The sequence below is a fragment of the Parasteatoda tepidariorum genome, chromosome 1 (genome assembly GCF_982258835.1).
Source record: "Parasteatoda tepidariorum strain Cologne lab strain chromosome 1, Ptep-v5.0, whole genome shotgun sequence".
NCBI classification, from domain to species: Eukaryota; Metazoa; Arthropoda; class Arachnida; order Araneae; family Theridiidae; genus Parasteatoda; species Parasteatoda tepidariorum.
The window spans coordinates 52006279-52020923 of NC_141755.1; the positions used below are offsets into that span (position 1 = coordinate 52006279).

Consider the following 14645-nt stretch of genomic DNA (forward strand, 5'->3'; position numbering starts at 1 on the left):
TAACTATACTAAATATCGACAATTATTTAATTAACCTTTTGATGAACAAACATTTATATTTCTTGTAAATAATCTTTTATCAAGAAATATATTGTAATAGTGTTACAGGTAATACTTATGTACAGTATAATGTGTTCTCCCTAAGCGTTTTTAGAGGTGTGGGTGGGTGACGGGGGCGCCCGCTTGCCCTTTGATCCCAATAAATGCGCCCTTCTGGTCTTTAATGTAAAAATAAGTAGCCATTCCTGAAATATACTGCCTTTTTATTCATGTTCCATTTTAAAAAAGATTAATTCACAGTTTAAATAATAATTACACCTAGGTAAAATTATTTGTGTGTTATTGTAAAATTCTGATGTACTATTACAAATATTTACTTTGTTAGGTTCATTCTAAACTGGATAAAGCTTACAAGTACCTCTTCTTTTTTAGGGGAGGATATTAATAAATTTTTAAGTGATTTTAAATTTAAAATCTACATTTCTTAAATAAAAACTTTTTAAAGGTGAATTTACAAAATAAAAATCACTTTTAAAGTTTTTCTTTTTACGCTTAGGGAGAACACAGTGTAAGATTTAGATGAATCAACATTTAACTATAACCACTCCAGAGACTCCGTTCGTGACAAGAACTGTCCGAATACAGGATTATCAGAAAAAGTTTTTTAATTGCAGCAAGGATTAAAATATTTAAATTGGCAACATGATAAAATTTTTAAAAATCATAATCAAAAAAATGTCCTAAAGTTCTTTACTTTCCTCAAATCTATTCAATCTAGGTATTTCATATCTGTTCAAAATGATGCAATTTTTATTCATTATATTTCTCTCACAATACATTAAACAAAATACCAAAAGAAAAAAAAATTACATGAAAGAAAATTTAATTTCTTTACAAAATTTAGGCAAAGACTGTAGAAAAAATATACTAACCTGAGCTAATGGTGTACTGTCATCACTATCCTCACTAGATTCAACAACCGTAGGAGAATTGTTATTTGAAGGTGGAGAACCACCTTGTTGTTGAGGCATATTAGCCATTCCAATTTGAAGTCCAAGTTGGCTGGATATTTGAGATTGATTAATTGTAGAGAAAACTTGTTGAGGATTTGGCATGTGTTGTTGTTGCTGCTGTTGTTGTTGGGACATAAGAGTCATCTGCATTTGCTGTAAAGACCCTTGCTGCATTAAAGTCTCTGAATAATTTGAATGATTATCATATTGCATTCTGGAAAGAGAGAAAAAAAGAAGATCAATTGATTTATATAGTAAAAAGCATGCAAAGATGAAACAAAGGGGAAGACATTTCTCACAAATAAGATGTAGAATAACTTATCTTGACATTTTGTAATAGACTACAAATTCAAAATAAAACTAATAAATATTCATTTTGAATTTAAAGAACTCCATACTAAATAAATATAGAAGTAGTTTTTAGTTTCAGTTCATCAGATAGACAGCAAAGAAAAAATTATTTTTATTAATTTCGATATAGCCACCAAAATATACATATATATTCACCAAAATATATTTGTAAACAAAAGGAAATATATTTAAATTCTAATTAGACTTACTTAATTCCTAAAATTAAAGCAGTTAAAGTTTCTCAGAGCTTCATGAAATATTTGTTACTAGTTTTTAAATTTTCGCTGTTATCATAATAACACTTTAAGCAAGCAATGTTAAGTTAAGTACAGTGAGGAATCGATTATATGACGATCACTTATACGACGTTTACATTTATACGACGTTTTAGTGTGGTCCCAAATCATTCCTATTCATTTTAATGTAAAAATATATTGTTTATACGATGCACAGAATCGGTTATACGTCGATTTTTAGATTTTGTTCTAATTTTTTCTTGTGTATTTTAAAAAAGGGCGGAATTTGCCAACATGAATGATACAGAAAAGGGTGAAAACAAGAATGCTTGGATGACGACCGTAATTTTTACTAGATGACTGAAAAAACTAGACAATGTTATGAAGAGGAAAAAACGAAAAATTTTTCTATTCATCGACCAATGTCCAGCGCACCCACCGATGCTAATTATTTTGGAAAATGTAAAAGCTCTCTTTTTTCCTGCAAATTGCACAAGTGCGCTTCAGCCATTAGATTTGGCCGTGATTAGAAATTTAAAATTGCATCATAGAAAGCAGTAACTTCAACTCGCTATTCAAAGCATTGTAAAGGATAGTAGCAGGAAAATATAATTAAAGGTAACATACATTCAAATGGCTCACTGCAATTTTCTCCTTTGGTTATTTGTTTGTTTTGCTTTGTCTAATTTAGAAATTTATGTAAATCAACATGTTAAACATTAAAATTAACTGAAAACAGAGTTAGTTTAAGTTTTAGAAGTAAAAATCGACTATACGACGTTATCGTTTATATGACGTTTTCCGGTGGTCCCTTCGGCGTCGTATAAACGATGCTCCACTGTAATTACATGTTAAATTAGTGATTTGAGAAATAAACATGATGCAAAAATTTTTAACCAAAAATTATTTCATCATCTTGTAAAAGACAATTAATTTTGGTTACATTTTAAAGAAAAGATTTATTAAATAAAATATTTCCAAAGAACATATCTGCAATTTGATAAAAACCAGTAGATTACAACCATTTATTTGTAGAAATTAAAAATCGAAAGGACAGGACATTATTAATCAGAAAAAAAACTGAATTTACAAAGTATAAATGTCTTTAATATGTGTGTTTTGAAATGATTAATTAAAACAAAAATTTCTAAATAGAAACGTAATGTGGAAAGATTTAAACCTTTTGACACCTTAAATTATTAAATTTTTAGTCTTGAATTTTAATGCCATAGCAAGTTTTTAAAATTTATTAAAATAAACTTTGAAAAATTGCACTAATTTTTTTCCTGGATAGTTATATATATCTTTCTATCCAGAAACGATTAATTTCTGATTCTGAGGTTTTCACGATTAGTTTCTGATTGTAAGGCAAAGTACGGTTGGGGATATTTATTAGAAAAATTAATGTTACTGAGAATAAAATAATAATTTTAAAGTGTGTGTTTTTTAATCACAATGCCAGTATGAGAACTAATCAGTCAGCAAAAAAAGCTAGTAATGAAGACCACTTTGTGAAGGAGGGCAATCTTTAAATAAAAACCAAATAACCTGAGATTTCATCATTAATATTTTGTAGATAATTTGGTATATTTACGTATTGGTACCTATGTCAAAATAGTTGCCTAAATCTTGGCGAATTCCAGGCAGTGGAACACAAGACACTAAAAAAATCTTAGGAGGGGACAAATCCCAAACGCATAACATGTAGCTACTGCTGGGTAGACTTAAAATTCAATTAATAGAAAGAATTTAAAATAAATTTGGTACTTTTCTATTTCGCCAGCTCAGATAAATTCAGCCATTTTATTAATTTATTTTTCTTAAAAAAATTTTTTTTTTGTCACACAAAAAACAAAGAAACTCTGTTTAATTTACTAGCGTCTCGTGACTTTGCCAACAATACTTTATCACCTGCACCAGCGAAATGAAAAAGTACCATAAATTTTAAATAAGTAAATAAATTCAGAAAATTCCCTTAGAAGTCAAGAGAAGATTTTTTTATTGTTATCTTCGACAAAACAGTAATCAAATTTTGGCTGGCGATTACCGTACAACGAATTCATTCCAAAAAACTTAAAAAAAAAAAAAATACATAATAGAAAGAGACCAATTTGAGGCCCTCTTTTTTAGTACTTAATAAAATTTTTCCAAGCGTTAAAGTCCTTTGGTATGTTGTGCACGATATTCGGCACAAACTGGTAGCGATACAAAATATCCCTTAAGTAAAATTGTTGATATCTACAACCTAAATTTAACCATAGTTTCATAGACTTCTGTTTAATAGATTTATCACTTATCTTAAGTGAAATATAGATATGAATTGATTTCAATGATGCCCTTATTTCAATGTTTAAAATAATTTAATTCAAAAAATTTAAATCTTTGATTAAAAAAACAAATTAAATGCTTATTAAAATAGCACTGATTACAGAGTTGATTTTGAACTTGTATGAGAATTCCAGATTTTGTCTGTTACCTGTGAAAGTGATCACTCAGTTTACTAAAAATGTAACTTCTACTATTCAAATTTATCTATAGCTAAAAGCTTCTGGATTATGTAATTAAATATTAGGTATACTATCTATTAAACATTTGATCATACCAATAAATAAATTTCCTTCAAGAATTATGTTTTATATTTACATTTCTGAAAAATATGACAATATTCAGGAATTTTGAAAATTATGAAAGATGTAAACATAATTTTTGTAAGTTGTTAAAACATGGAGGGAAAAATAAGAATAAAACACAACAATTTAACAATTTATGGCAAACATAATTAAAAACTAAATAAATTATGATTTTTAAAACAACTTACCACTGAATAAATATAAATCATTCACAGTCATAGGAAAGTTATTAAATTTTATTGCAAATATATTCCTGCTAAAGTCACAGGATTTGAAGCACAACTAAAGGAATAACTACTATAAATAATCACGATGTTTTCAAAATGTCTGTTTTGAGATAGTTTCTAGGAAATCGAATAAAATAGTTGATCAAGTAAAATTTCATAGATACATAATTATCACACCATATTCAACCACTTGAAAATTTGCCGGCATCATAAACAATCTATAGTATTTGTTTGGGAGCAATAAAGAACATTCGGACCGGAAATCACGTGATCCCTAGGTTTGTTTTTGTACAGAATGTAGCAAAGCATGCCAGTGGTTTTCCCTTGGCAAACAATGGTGGCCAAGGGTTTTCCTATATGAAGACTAAAAATATTAAAAAATTATGATCGTAAAATTCCACTACACCAACAACAACGTGTAAAAGTGAATGAAAAGAAATTTCTCTTCTAATTCAACTCTAACAACACTAAAGAGATGCGATTTGTGCTGCCACCTAGGTCTCCTAAATCAGATCAATAAGTTCAACCAAAAAGTCTCTCTACGAAATTCTCTGAAAAGGAACTGAATTAAATATTTCAGTCTCTTTCTTTATTAGAATAAAAATTTAAAAAAATAAAATAAATAAGTAATCAAATTTTTAATTCAATACTAAGCTGTAAATAATATTCTCAGATATTTTAAAATTTTGTGCCTTGATTTTTCATTTCTTAATCTAAGTTACAATTTCAAAATTACAAACAATTTAAAAAAAGAAAATTCAAATCTATAATTTAAATTAAATAAGTTTCGATTAAATAATAACTTATAATTTGAATTAGATTAAACCTAATTTAAACTTTTCCTCCCCTTATTTTATTTAAAGAAAGAGCACATTTCAGTCAGCTTAGAATCTAACATGATTGAAATGATTAGCTAAAATACTTATCTTTATAAACTAACAAAATAATAAATTGGAAAAGAGAGAAAAAACTACTTCTAATGAAATACGATAGTTGTTCTTTAGGCATATACAAACTACGCACATTTATTGAAAATTTAATCTACTTTTGTTAACGTAAAACATAATTCTTCTAATAAGGTTTTTTAACTGAGGTAGTGAAAAATGAGGTAGCAAAATTTGAAATTCAACGTTTTACAAGATAAAACTTGCCCGCCAGTCCTAAATATTCAGTCGCTAGTGGCTAGCCGGGGGGTGAAAATTTCACATCCTGGTTTAATATTCAAAATAATAAATTGCATATTTGTTTTAAAATAATTGAGACATCCAACATTTAAAAAAGAAATCTGTTCTAAGCAAATTGTATATTAATAAAATTTACGGAATATTTTTTGTTAAAACAAAAGTAAATAATATGAATGTTAAGATTATAAATATATATAAGGGAAAAAACTTACTGCATGCCCATGGAATGAGGGTTCATCATTTCATTCTGGTACATGTCTTGATGCCCCCTCGATTGTTGTTGATGTGGGGGGTTATGGAACTGGTTGTTGTTCATTATGTGACCCTGGGGTGAACTAGGGTGCACCAGGTAGCCGTTTTGTTGTTGCTGATGTTGTTGATGAGACTGGAGGAGAGACTCAGGTGAACGTAAATGAGAAAGAGGCTGTGGGGAAAAAAATAAATAAATAAATAAAACCATTTTCTTAAAAAAAAAAGAAAGTAAGAAAGATGCAGTTTTATTTCTATTTTAATTCATAAATGTATATTAGGTTTTTGGTTTTACGTTAATAAATTACCCGTTAATAAATTTCCTCTTAAGGGGATTTGTTCATGAAAGCACTCGCTTTGTTACACAGCAAATATTCGATAATAAGCAACTAGATATTACTGTAAAATTGCAGTTCTTTAGATAAACTAATTTTCTGATTTAAATCGTAGAATATTTTTTCTAAGGGCTCTTTCGAATTCAACGGAATAATAATTCTATTACAATATTAATAATGGTTATTTCATAACATTACTTATTTTGCAAAATAAACGGAAATTTGATAACATTATATTATTCTAATTAATGAAGAAAAATCATTAAAGTAACAGTAAAACATTTTTATTATTAAAATACGCAACTGCGACTAAGATAATGCTACTTTGAATAACTGACCTTAGCAGTGAAACTAGTCAATTTATACCATGATTTTATTTAAATATTTTATTTAAATTCGAATACAAAAATTGTTGAGTACGAAAAATTATTAATCTTAGTTAGTTGCATAATCGTCGTTCTATGGTAATAGTTTAAATATAATATACAAAAAATAAATAAAAAACAATTTTTTAAAAAAAATACTGATGTACGAAAAATTTATATGATGTAAGTAAAATTTTTACAATTTCAAGCAATTCGAATGAAAACTGTACAAATTATAAGTAGCGAATTATTGAAATAGTATATAGTACAAAATTGTTCAATCCATCCTAGCTTGAAGAGATCGATATATTTTGTAGAGTTTATTTTGTAGATATATTTTGTATATATGTTTCGAAAACATGTATTCTCCAATAATGGCATAAAATAACATTTCAGCTTAATTTTATGGAGGGGAATAAATATTGTGAGGGTAATTCGTTTTGTAAAGAAAAGAAAAATTAAAAACACAACTTATTTCAAATTTTATTACTCAGAAACTGTTCGGCCTATCCCGCTCAAATTTTGTACTTTGTCTATCAAAATGACATAGTTTAAATTAAATTAAAAATTTGTGTATCTAGCAATTCCAAAATCTTTTGATCATTGATAAATCAAATAATAAAAAATTATCTTAAAATATTATTCTATGCATCAAAATTATTTTAGGAGAAAAGAGTATTACAACTAGTTTCAAAATTGTTTTGATTCTTTTAAATGGTTCTAGAGATCTAGCGAAATGCACTAAAGTCTAAGGAGTCAGAATTTTAACCAGTACTCCTAACTAATCTATAGGTACCATATTTTCTAGATTGCAACTGCCCTTTTTTTGTAGATAGTCAAAAATACAAATCCATTAAAGAAAGAAAAAGGGTATATTTATTCACGGAAAGAACGTTTTTGCGAAAGAACGAACGGAAAGAATGCTCTCTTAAGTAATCGAAGTTTCATCTGATATAAATACTCTTTTAAAATTTCTAAAGAATGATATAGTCAGCTTTCATAGCTTATCGTTTCTAAAATCAACTTCTAATTGAGCAGTTTAAATTAAGTTTCTGTTGGTTCAATTAAGATTATTACTTTGAATGCTTTTCACTAATTGTTTCTTAAAATGGCTATATCATAAATGATAGATACAGCCTCCTCCCACGCCCACTGCATAATTCATCAAAAAAGCACGAAATTAGATTAAGATCGAGTAATTGAGGTCATATGCACAATCGAAATATGCGGATAATTAAGAATAATTACTCTGAATAGGGGATAGGCAAATCATCATCATTTATTTTAATTTCAAACAATTACGCGCAAATTATGCGAAATCATAACCATCTGAGATGGGAGTGTAACAATTAGTCTTTTTTATGCAAATGTTTCAGGCTTAAACTCAAATTGGAAATTTTAAAAACAATTCAGTCGCCTATTTTAAAACTAAGGAATATAAATAATTTAATAGGTGAAGTTAATATACGCATTAGAAACTTAATATTTTATAATTTCTGGTTAACAGTCTATCCATGTAGAAGGTTAAAGACAAAAGAGATAGTTAGCATTTTTATGTAGCATTCTATTTGTTAACGTATGTACTACACGCAGCGCATTTACAACAGAAAAACCTTGGTTCTTTACAGAGGCTGCGAAGAATATTCACATACCACTGTGTACACGAATGTGCGTAGTACAAATATGCTAAATTTCTCTAATAATTACTCAAATCCGTATTCTTGAACTTTCAGAACATAATTTAGAAATAAATTTCCTGTTAGCCGCATGTTTTTAAATTACATTTCAGAAATGTTCAATGACGTAAGTCCTCAGGGGCGGATCCAGAAATTTTCTGGGGGGGGGGTCATAGACTCAGATCCCCTCCCCCCAAAATAAATTTTTTTACGAAAACTTTTTTTAAAAATATTTTTTTTCAAAAAAAAAACAACTGGGGTGTTTAATGCTAGTCTTCTCATTTATTTTTTTCATAATGAACAATACATAAATAATTCAAGTATTCAAAATCTTTAAATAATAAATGTAATGCGTTTTTTAGACACTTTGGCAAATACAATCTTGGTTAAACCTGTTGAAGCGCGCTTCAACATTATTAATGTTCACAATGAAACTATGACGAATTTCGTTTTAATCTTTTGGATTTTGATTCTTGAAACAGTGAAGAACATAATTAGATGAAGAAAAATCGATTTTTCCGACCTACCTAGGTGTATATGCCCCCTTAAATAATTTTTAAAATATTTCATTTCATTTGTAAACTGTTAAAAAAATTATTATTTTTATATATTTTTTTCAATTTGGGGGGGGGGTCATGACCCCCCCCCCCCGCTGGATCCGCCACTGTAAGTCCTTGTTTTACTTTTTACTTAATTTGCTTCAAAACAGTATGCATTAAAGCTCATTATTTTGAAAATCGTTTGAAAGAATAGCTGTCATGGCGAAACTTAATTGTTTGTTCCTTCTGATTTTAACAAATCATCACATCGATTAAAGCATCGATATTTTTTCTAAGTATAAGCCACGACTTTAAATAATAATCGTTTAACAGCCTTTTTATTTTATTTTTAAACTATCGTCTTTTACTGACTCAGGTATTTTGGAGGACCAACAAAATGTCAATGTTGGGCAATGCGTGGCACGCGGTTGAAAATCTCTACATTAGAACTAAAAAAGAGTGAAAAGTAGATACAATAGTTATGGAAGTCTTACGTACGTGTTGATTGTAAATTTGACAGTCTGAATAATTTTCTTCTTGTCTAGGTAAGTACACACAAATTTGATCGCAGCTCAGTTTTCGCTTGAGGTATTCCACAGGAATCTTGATGAAGAAAAGAAAAAAACATTTTTTTAGAAAAGAAGAATTCATTTAAACCAAGATTAGATTAAATAACAGATGCAAGTCTAAAAAGAGACAGGAAAAATGTAATAATGATTACAATAATATCTTCAAATCGTTTGGATTACATAAAAAGGTATGATATCTGTCTCGTAAGTACAATTTAAAAAATAAAACAATATACATTGTATTTGAAACACATAATTAATTTCCACGATTGTAATTTGAATATAGAATTTCAAATTACATTGTAATTTCAATACACAATTGTACTCGAATGTTAAATTAATAAGTAAAATTTCTATATTAATTTTTTTTTATAAAAAAGTAGAATTCATACTTTATATATTTAACAAAGTATCTATTAACAAGCGTGTTTAATTATTTAAAACGCATGTTTGTTTAATTGAAGATAATCAAGTGTTACATTTTGTCATGGTAACATGACAAACTTTGATTTTTTATTTTAATTTAGAAAATACGGAATTGATTTTCAAAGATTTTTTGTTTTGTTTCTTTTGTTATCAGGTATTACATTAAAGTAAGTTTTTTTTTATTTTTAAATTTGAAAAATTTGACGCTTGAAAGAGAAAATTAAGAAATTTTTTTCAGAAATGATTTTAAGAATTAATGTAAAAATCAACAACTGTAAATTCAAAAAGAAGTGTTGAAATGTTCATTATAACAAGGGACAAGGGGGAGAAATTTGTTTTTTCTTTTTGAAAAATCAATTTTTGTATTTTTTGCTGGTACATCGAGAGGAATCATTTATTCAGAATTGTGATAGAACACTCAATTCGGCTTTTTTTTCTTTTTTAATGAATATTCCAAAATTAGAAAACGATTAAAAATAAATAAATAAAATGAAAACTTAGAATCGTTTGCAGATTCTCTTTTCTTTTTCGCAAACAATTTTAAAATTGTCTACATTTTGTAAAATTATTTAAAAAATGCGTTTACATTAAAAAAAATACATTTAAATAAAACTCAACTGGATAAAACACTTTTTGGGTTAAAACTACATTGTATTATAATTTTAAACGTGGCGCAAAACATAAAGGCTATTTTTTTAAAAATGTACTGATATAATAAAAAATTTTCCTATCGATAAAGTTTGCCTCATAAGTTTATAAGAATGTTTTCTTTTTATTGAAAAATAAAATGAATTGACCATATTAAAACTCTCGTTAATTTAAATGTTTATACAAAACGTAAACTTAATAAAAACAAACAAAATTAAACTTAGAATACAAAATATAATGTGTATGATAACACAAAATAATTACATAGAAAAACAATTTTAAAATTTTTTAACGAAGAAAAATATTATAAAATGAAAAAAAGTAGTTCAGAAATAAAACTATACTCTGCTTTAAAAATCCTAATTAATTTGTTATAAGGAATATTTTGTAAGAATGACTACTACCATACCAACCATTAAACTAGTTATTAAACTTTCTATTATAAAAAAAAATCTTAACATCCTTTATGTTTTCTTAATAGTGAAAAATTTAATGCTCTTTTGAAGAATTAAAAAAAAAGTTGTCATTCCTTGAAGATAAATCAAATATGCGTTTAATCGTGTGAAATAACAGCAAAAAATAAAATTCTCATTTTTTAAAAAAAAAAATCATTTTAACCGAACTGTTATAAACCTAAATTATAACTGAAATATAAATACAGGGTACCTGATTTCCGAAAACCCCCTGACCGCTACACCTAGTTGCAGCAGCAGTTGGTGCGTAGCTTAATGGTGGAATTTCAAACTCTTCGTCCCCGAAACTTGGAGTATGGAACGTCTGTAAAAAAAACAAAAACAATTACATTTAATTGATGCTAACAATAGAGAGAAAATCAATCAGCAAAAAATAAATATTTTAGAATGCAAGATAATTTGTTTCAAACTATTTCAAACTGCTCTTAACATTAAAAAATTCCCATTCTTTCATTTTTATCCCAGAAAATTTTATTACGTCCATCAGATTGTAAAATAGTACATTTATTATTAGTAGCAGAACAATTTGCATTTGATTAAAGTTGTAAAACTAAGTTGTAAGAAGATCAGAGGTAACAGCAAAATATTTTAGTTTCATTCTTATTACTTTCATAACTGAAAAGTACCATCTTGAATTTTACAAAAAATTAATAATTTATAGGGGAGTAAAAAAGGGAAGAAAAAAAGGAAAGAACAAATAGACAAAAAAGAAAAATTCCATATCTTTTCCTCCGATATGGAGCAATAAAGGAATGGAAAAGAGAATTCAATACAGATGGTCATAGTGTTTGTTAAAAACAGTTAGTCAGCGAAATTTCAGCACTTTTTTCGCTCCGCCGACGACAATTTCATTTTTCTTTTCAATTCCGGCAGTTTCATCATATTTTTCAACGCCACCCCGTTTTTTGAGAGCAAACCCAAAAATGTTCGAAATTTTTTTTTTCTTCGTCAGCCACTTCTATTATTTTTTAAGATATAAAAAATTTATAATCGTGCAAAATACATTGAAATTTTTTTTAAAAAATGTGACAATTTATGTGTAATTTTATCTCATCTAGTACGAGTTAAATTTTATTAGAATCAAGGGCTCCAGAAACTCTACTCCAGAATTTTCTGAAGTAAATTCATAATAGAATGTATTCAAAATTAGAAATGAAGGTCGCCAATAGCCCATTGTGCAGCTCTAGTGCGACGTAAATTAACAACAACAACAACAACATCAAAACTAGAAGGCAAGTGATCAATTGGTGGTACACTGTAAAAAATTTAATTCTGGATCAAATTACAGAAAAAATTATCTGCACTCAGGGAGCTAGTACACTTCTTACCGTAAAGTTTTACTGAATGATAAAAAAGTCAATTATTTTATAGAAATAACAATAAAATCCTGAATTACAGTAATTAAATAAATATTACTGTAGAAATTACGGTATGAAATTTTACTGTAAAATGCTGCACTCAAGGTGCCAGAACGTTTTACCGGTAATTTGATCCGGAATTAGTTACAGTGTATAAAGGCATTATACGCAGTGGATAATGAACACAATTTTTATTTATTTTTTCACTTTGTATCTTGATACTATTTTCAAATGTAGTTTTCTAAAAAGCATAAAATATTGCCAAATGCTTCAGAGTGGCTAAGATTTAAAAATGCATGATACTGTTTAAGAATGCATGATACTATTTAAAAATGCAAGATGCGATTTAACAGAAAATAGAAGCATAATTTTCTTTGCAGTTTGATGTAATTAACTTTTAATGCTTTGAATGTAATTGCATAAGATAGTTCTCATTTAAAAATGTTTCATAAAAATACTCACAAATGTTTATTAAGATATTCTAGGATATTATATTGATGTTAAGATATTATTTCTACTAGAGGATAACATCAAACGCTTTAACTAACTCTTATAATCTTGCGAAAAAATTATTACTACGTGTCTTGCTTCCATAATAATTTTTTTATAAATAACATGTTTTAAAAGTTATTTCTCTTCCTAAACATCTAAACTGGGCAGCTTTAGCATGATATAATTAATTTTATTTCTAAAAATGGTATTATACCTTCTAAGAAAATGCAATATACCTCTTTAAGAAATACCTTTTCATCACTGTCCATGCATGATACTATTTTAAACTGCATGATGCAATCTAACAGAATTTTTCATTTATTTAAATAGTATCACATATTTTTGCATTTTGAGGAAATTAATTTTTTTATATTTTAAATATATTTATTACTATAGTTTTACTCAAAAGCATTTCATTAATCTAAAAAAATACTTCAAATATTTAAGGTTTTCTGGGATATTATATTAATGCTAATGCATTATTTCTAGAAGAGAATATAATCAAATGCTATAATTAACTTTTATAATCTTGCGAACAAATAATTATTTCTTGTTCACAATAATTCCTTTTTTCAACATGTATTAAAATTTATTTCATTTTCTAAGTATCAAAACTGAGCTGCTTTACCCTTCTCTAATTAATTTCATTTCCATACACCTCTTGATACTTTTTGACAATGTATGATACTATTTTACTTAAATAAAAACATCTAAAAGTATTTTCTTATTTCAATAGTATCATACAATATAATTTTTTGTATCTTTATGCAACATTTAAGAGAGTTTCTCTCAAAAATATTTCCCGAATCCAAAAAGAAAAAAAACTTCAAATGTTACTAAGATATTCTAGGATATAATATTGATGCTAATGCATTATTTTTACATCAAACGCCATAATTAACTCTTTTATAATCTTGCGAACAAATTATTATTCCGTGTCTTGCGTCCACAATAATTCCCTTTTATCTAACATATATTAAAACTTATTTCTCTTTCTGGAATATCAAAACTGAGCTGCTTTAGCATTCTCTCTAATTAATTTCATCTCTCTCCATGGCGTTGGAAAACGTCTTTTACTGAATAAATAAGTAATTTGTTTACGTTATTAAAACTTTTGCTCTCTGTTTCTTCAAAATATTCTAGAAAACTAATGGAACAAAGATTCTATCCCGCTTCGTTGTCGTTATTTATTTATAAAATTCATTAGCCAACCCCCCCCTTCCCAGTGTTCGAATTGCTTTTCTCTCTCTTTGTTCAAAAATGCTAAAACGTCCATTAAATTTGGAAATAATAATGAGTTTTGTATGATATGTGAAACACCTTTTATGATAATATACGGCGCTTTTCGTCTAAATGTTTGTTTAACTGTAATTCCCGTTTTTAGAATTATTTCTATTCCATTTGTTTTCAAATGGAATCTAATTCTTAAACAAAATGGAAGGTATTCTTTCATTCGAAATTAAGTAAATATGAAGGATTTTGTTGTTGATCCTTCTCATTTCTAATATTAGTTTTGAAGTATGGCATGCTCATGTACTAATTTAACTGTTTTGTGTAATTAACCCTGCAGAAAGTTGTTTATGAGCAATCTAGAGAATATTATGGTTTGAAATTCTTTGACTAAAAATTCCAGATACAAAACGTAGGTATTTTGCAATCAAGAATTATGATGATTTAATCCTGAACATATAGGCTTGACCAATATAAGTTACAAAGTATAGCAAACAACACATAGTTTTATATAGTATTTTTTTAAAATTAAATGTATTATTTCTCTCCAAATTTTAAATGCTTTATCCACACAATGTTCCATTTTGATTTAATCTCCAAGATAAGAGTAATAAAGAAAAATAAAATTAGAAATTAATTTGATT

At 27.2% G+C, this 14645-nt stretch overlaps 1 protein-coding gene across 3 annotated transcripts in view; it reads right to left on the reverse strand.

The window, feature by feature from the left end:
• The window catches only part of LOC107452080 (thymocyte selection-associated high mobility group box protein TOX), a 215809-nt gene that overhangs the window by 23467 nt on the left and 177697 nt on the right, over positions 1–14645 (reverse strand). For all 3 annotated transcript variants that reach the window (XM_087163794.1, XM_087163796.1, XM_087163798.1), the window contains 4 exons: positions 11115–11225; positions 9304–9408; positions 5854–6065; positions 933–1227 (listed from right to left, as the gene is read on the reverse strand). In XM_087163794.1, coding sequence (XP_087019920.1) covers positions 933–1227; positions 5854–6065; positions 9304–9408; positions 11115–11225 — 723 coding nt within the window. The remainder of the gene's footprint in view (positions 1–932; positions 1228–5853; positions 6066–9303; positions 9409–11114; positions 11226–14645) is intronic.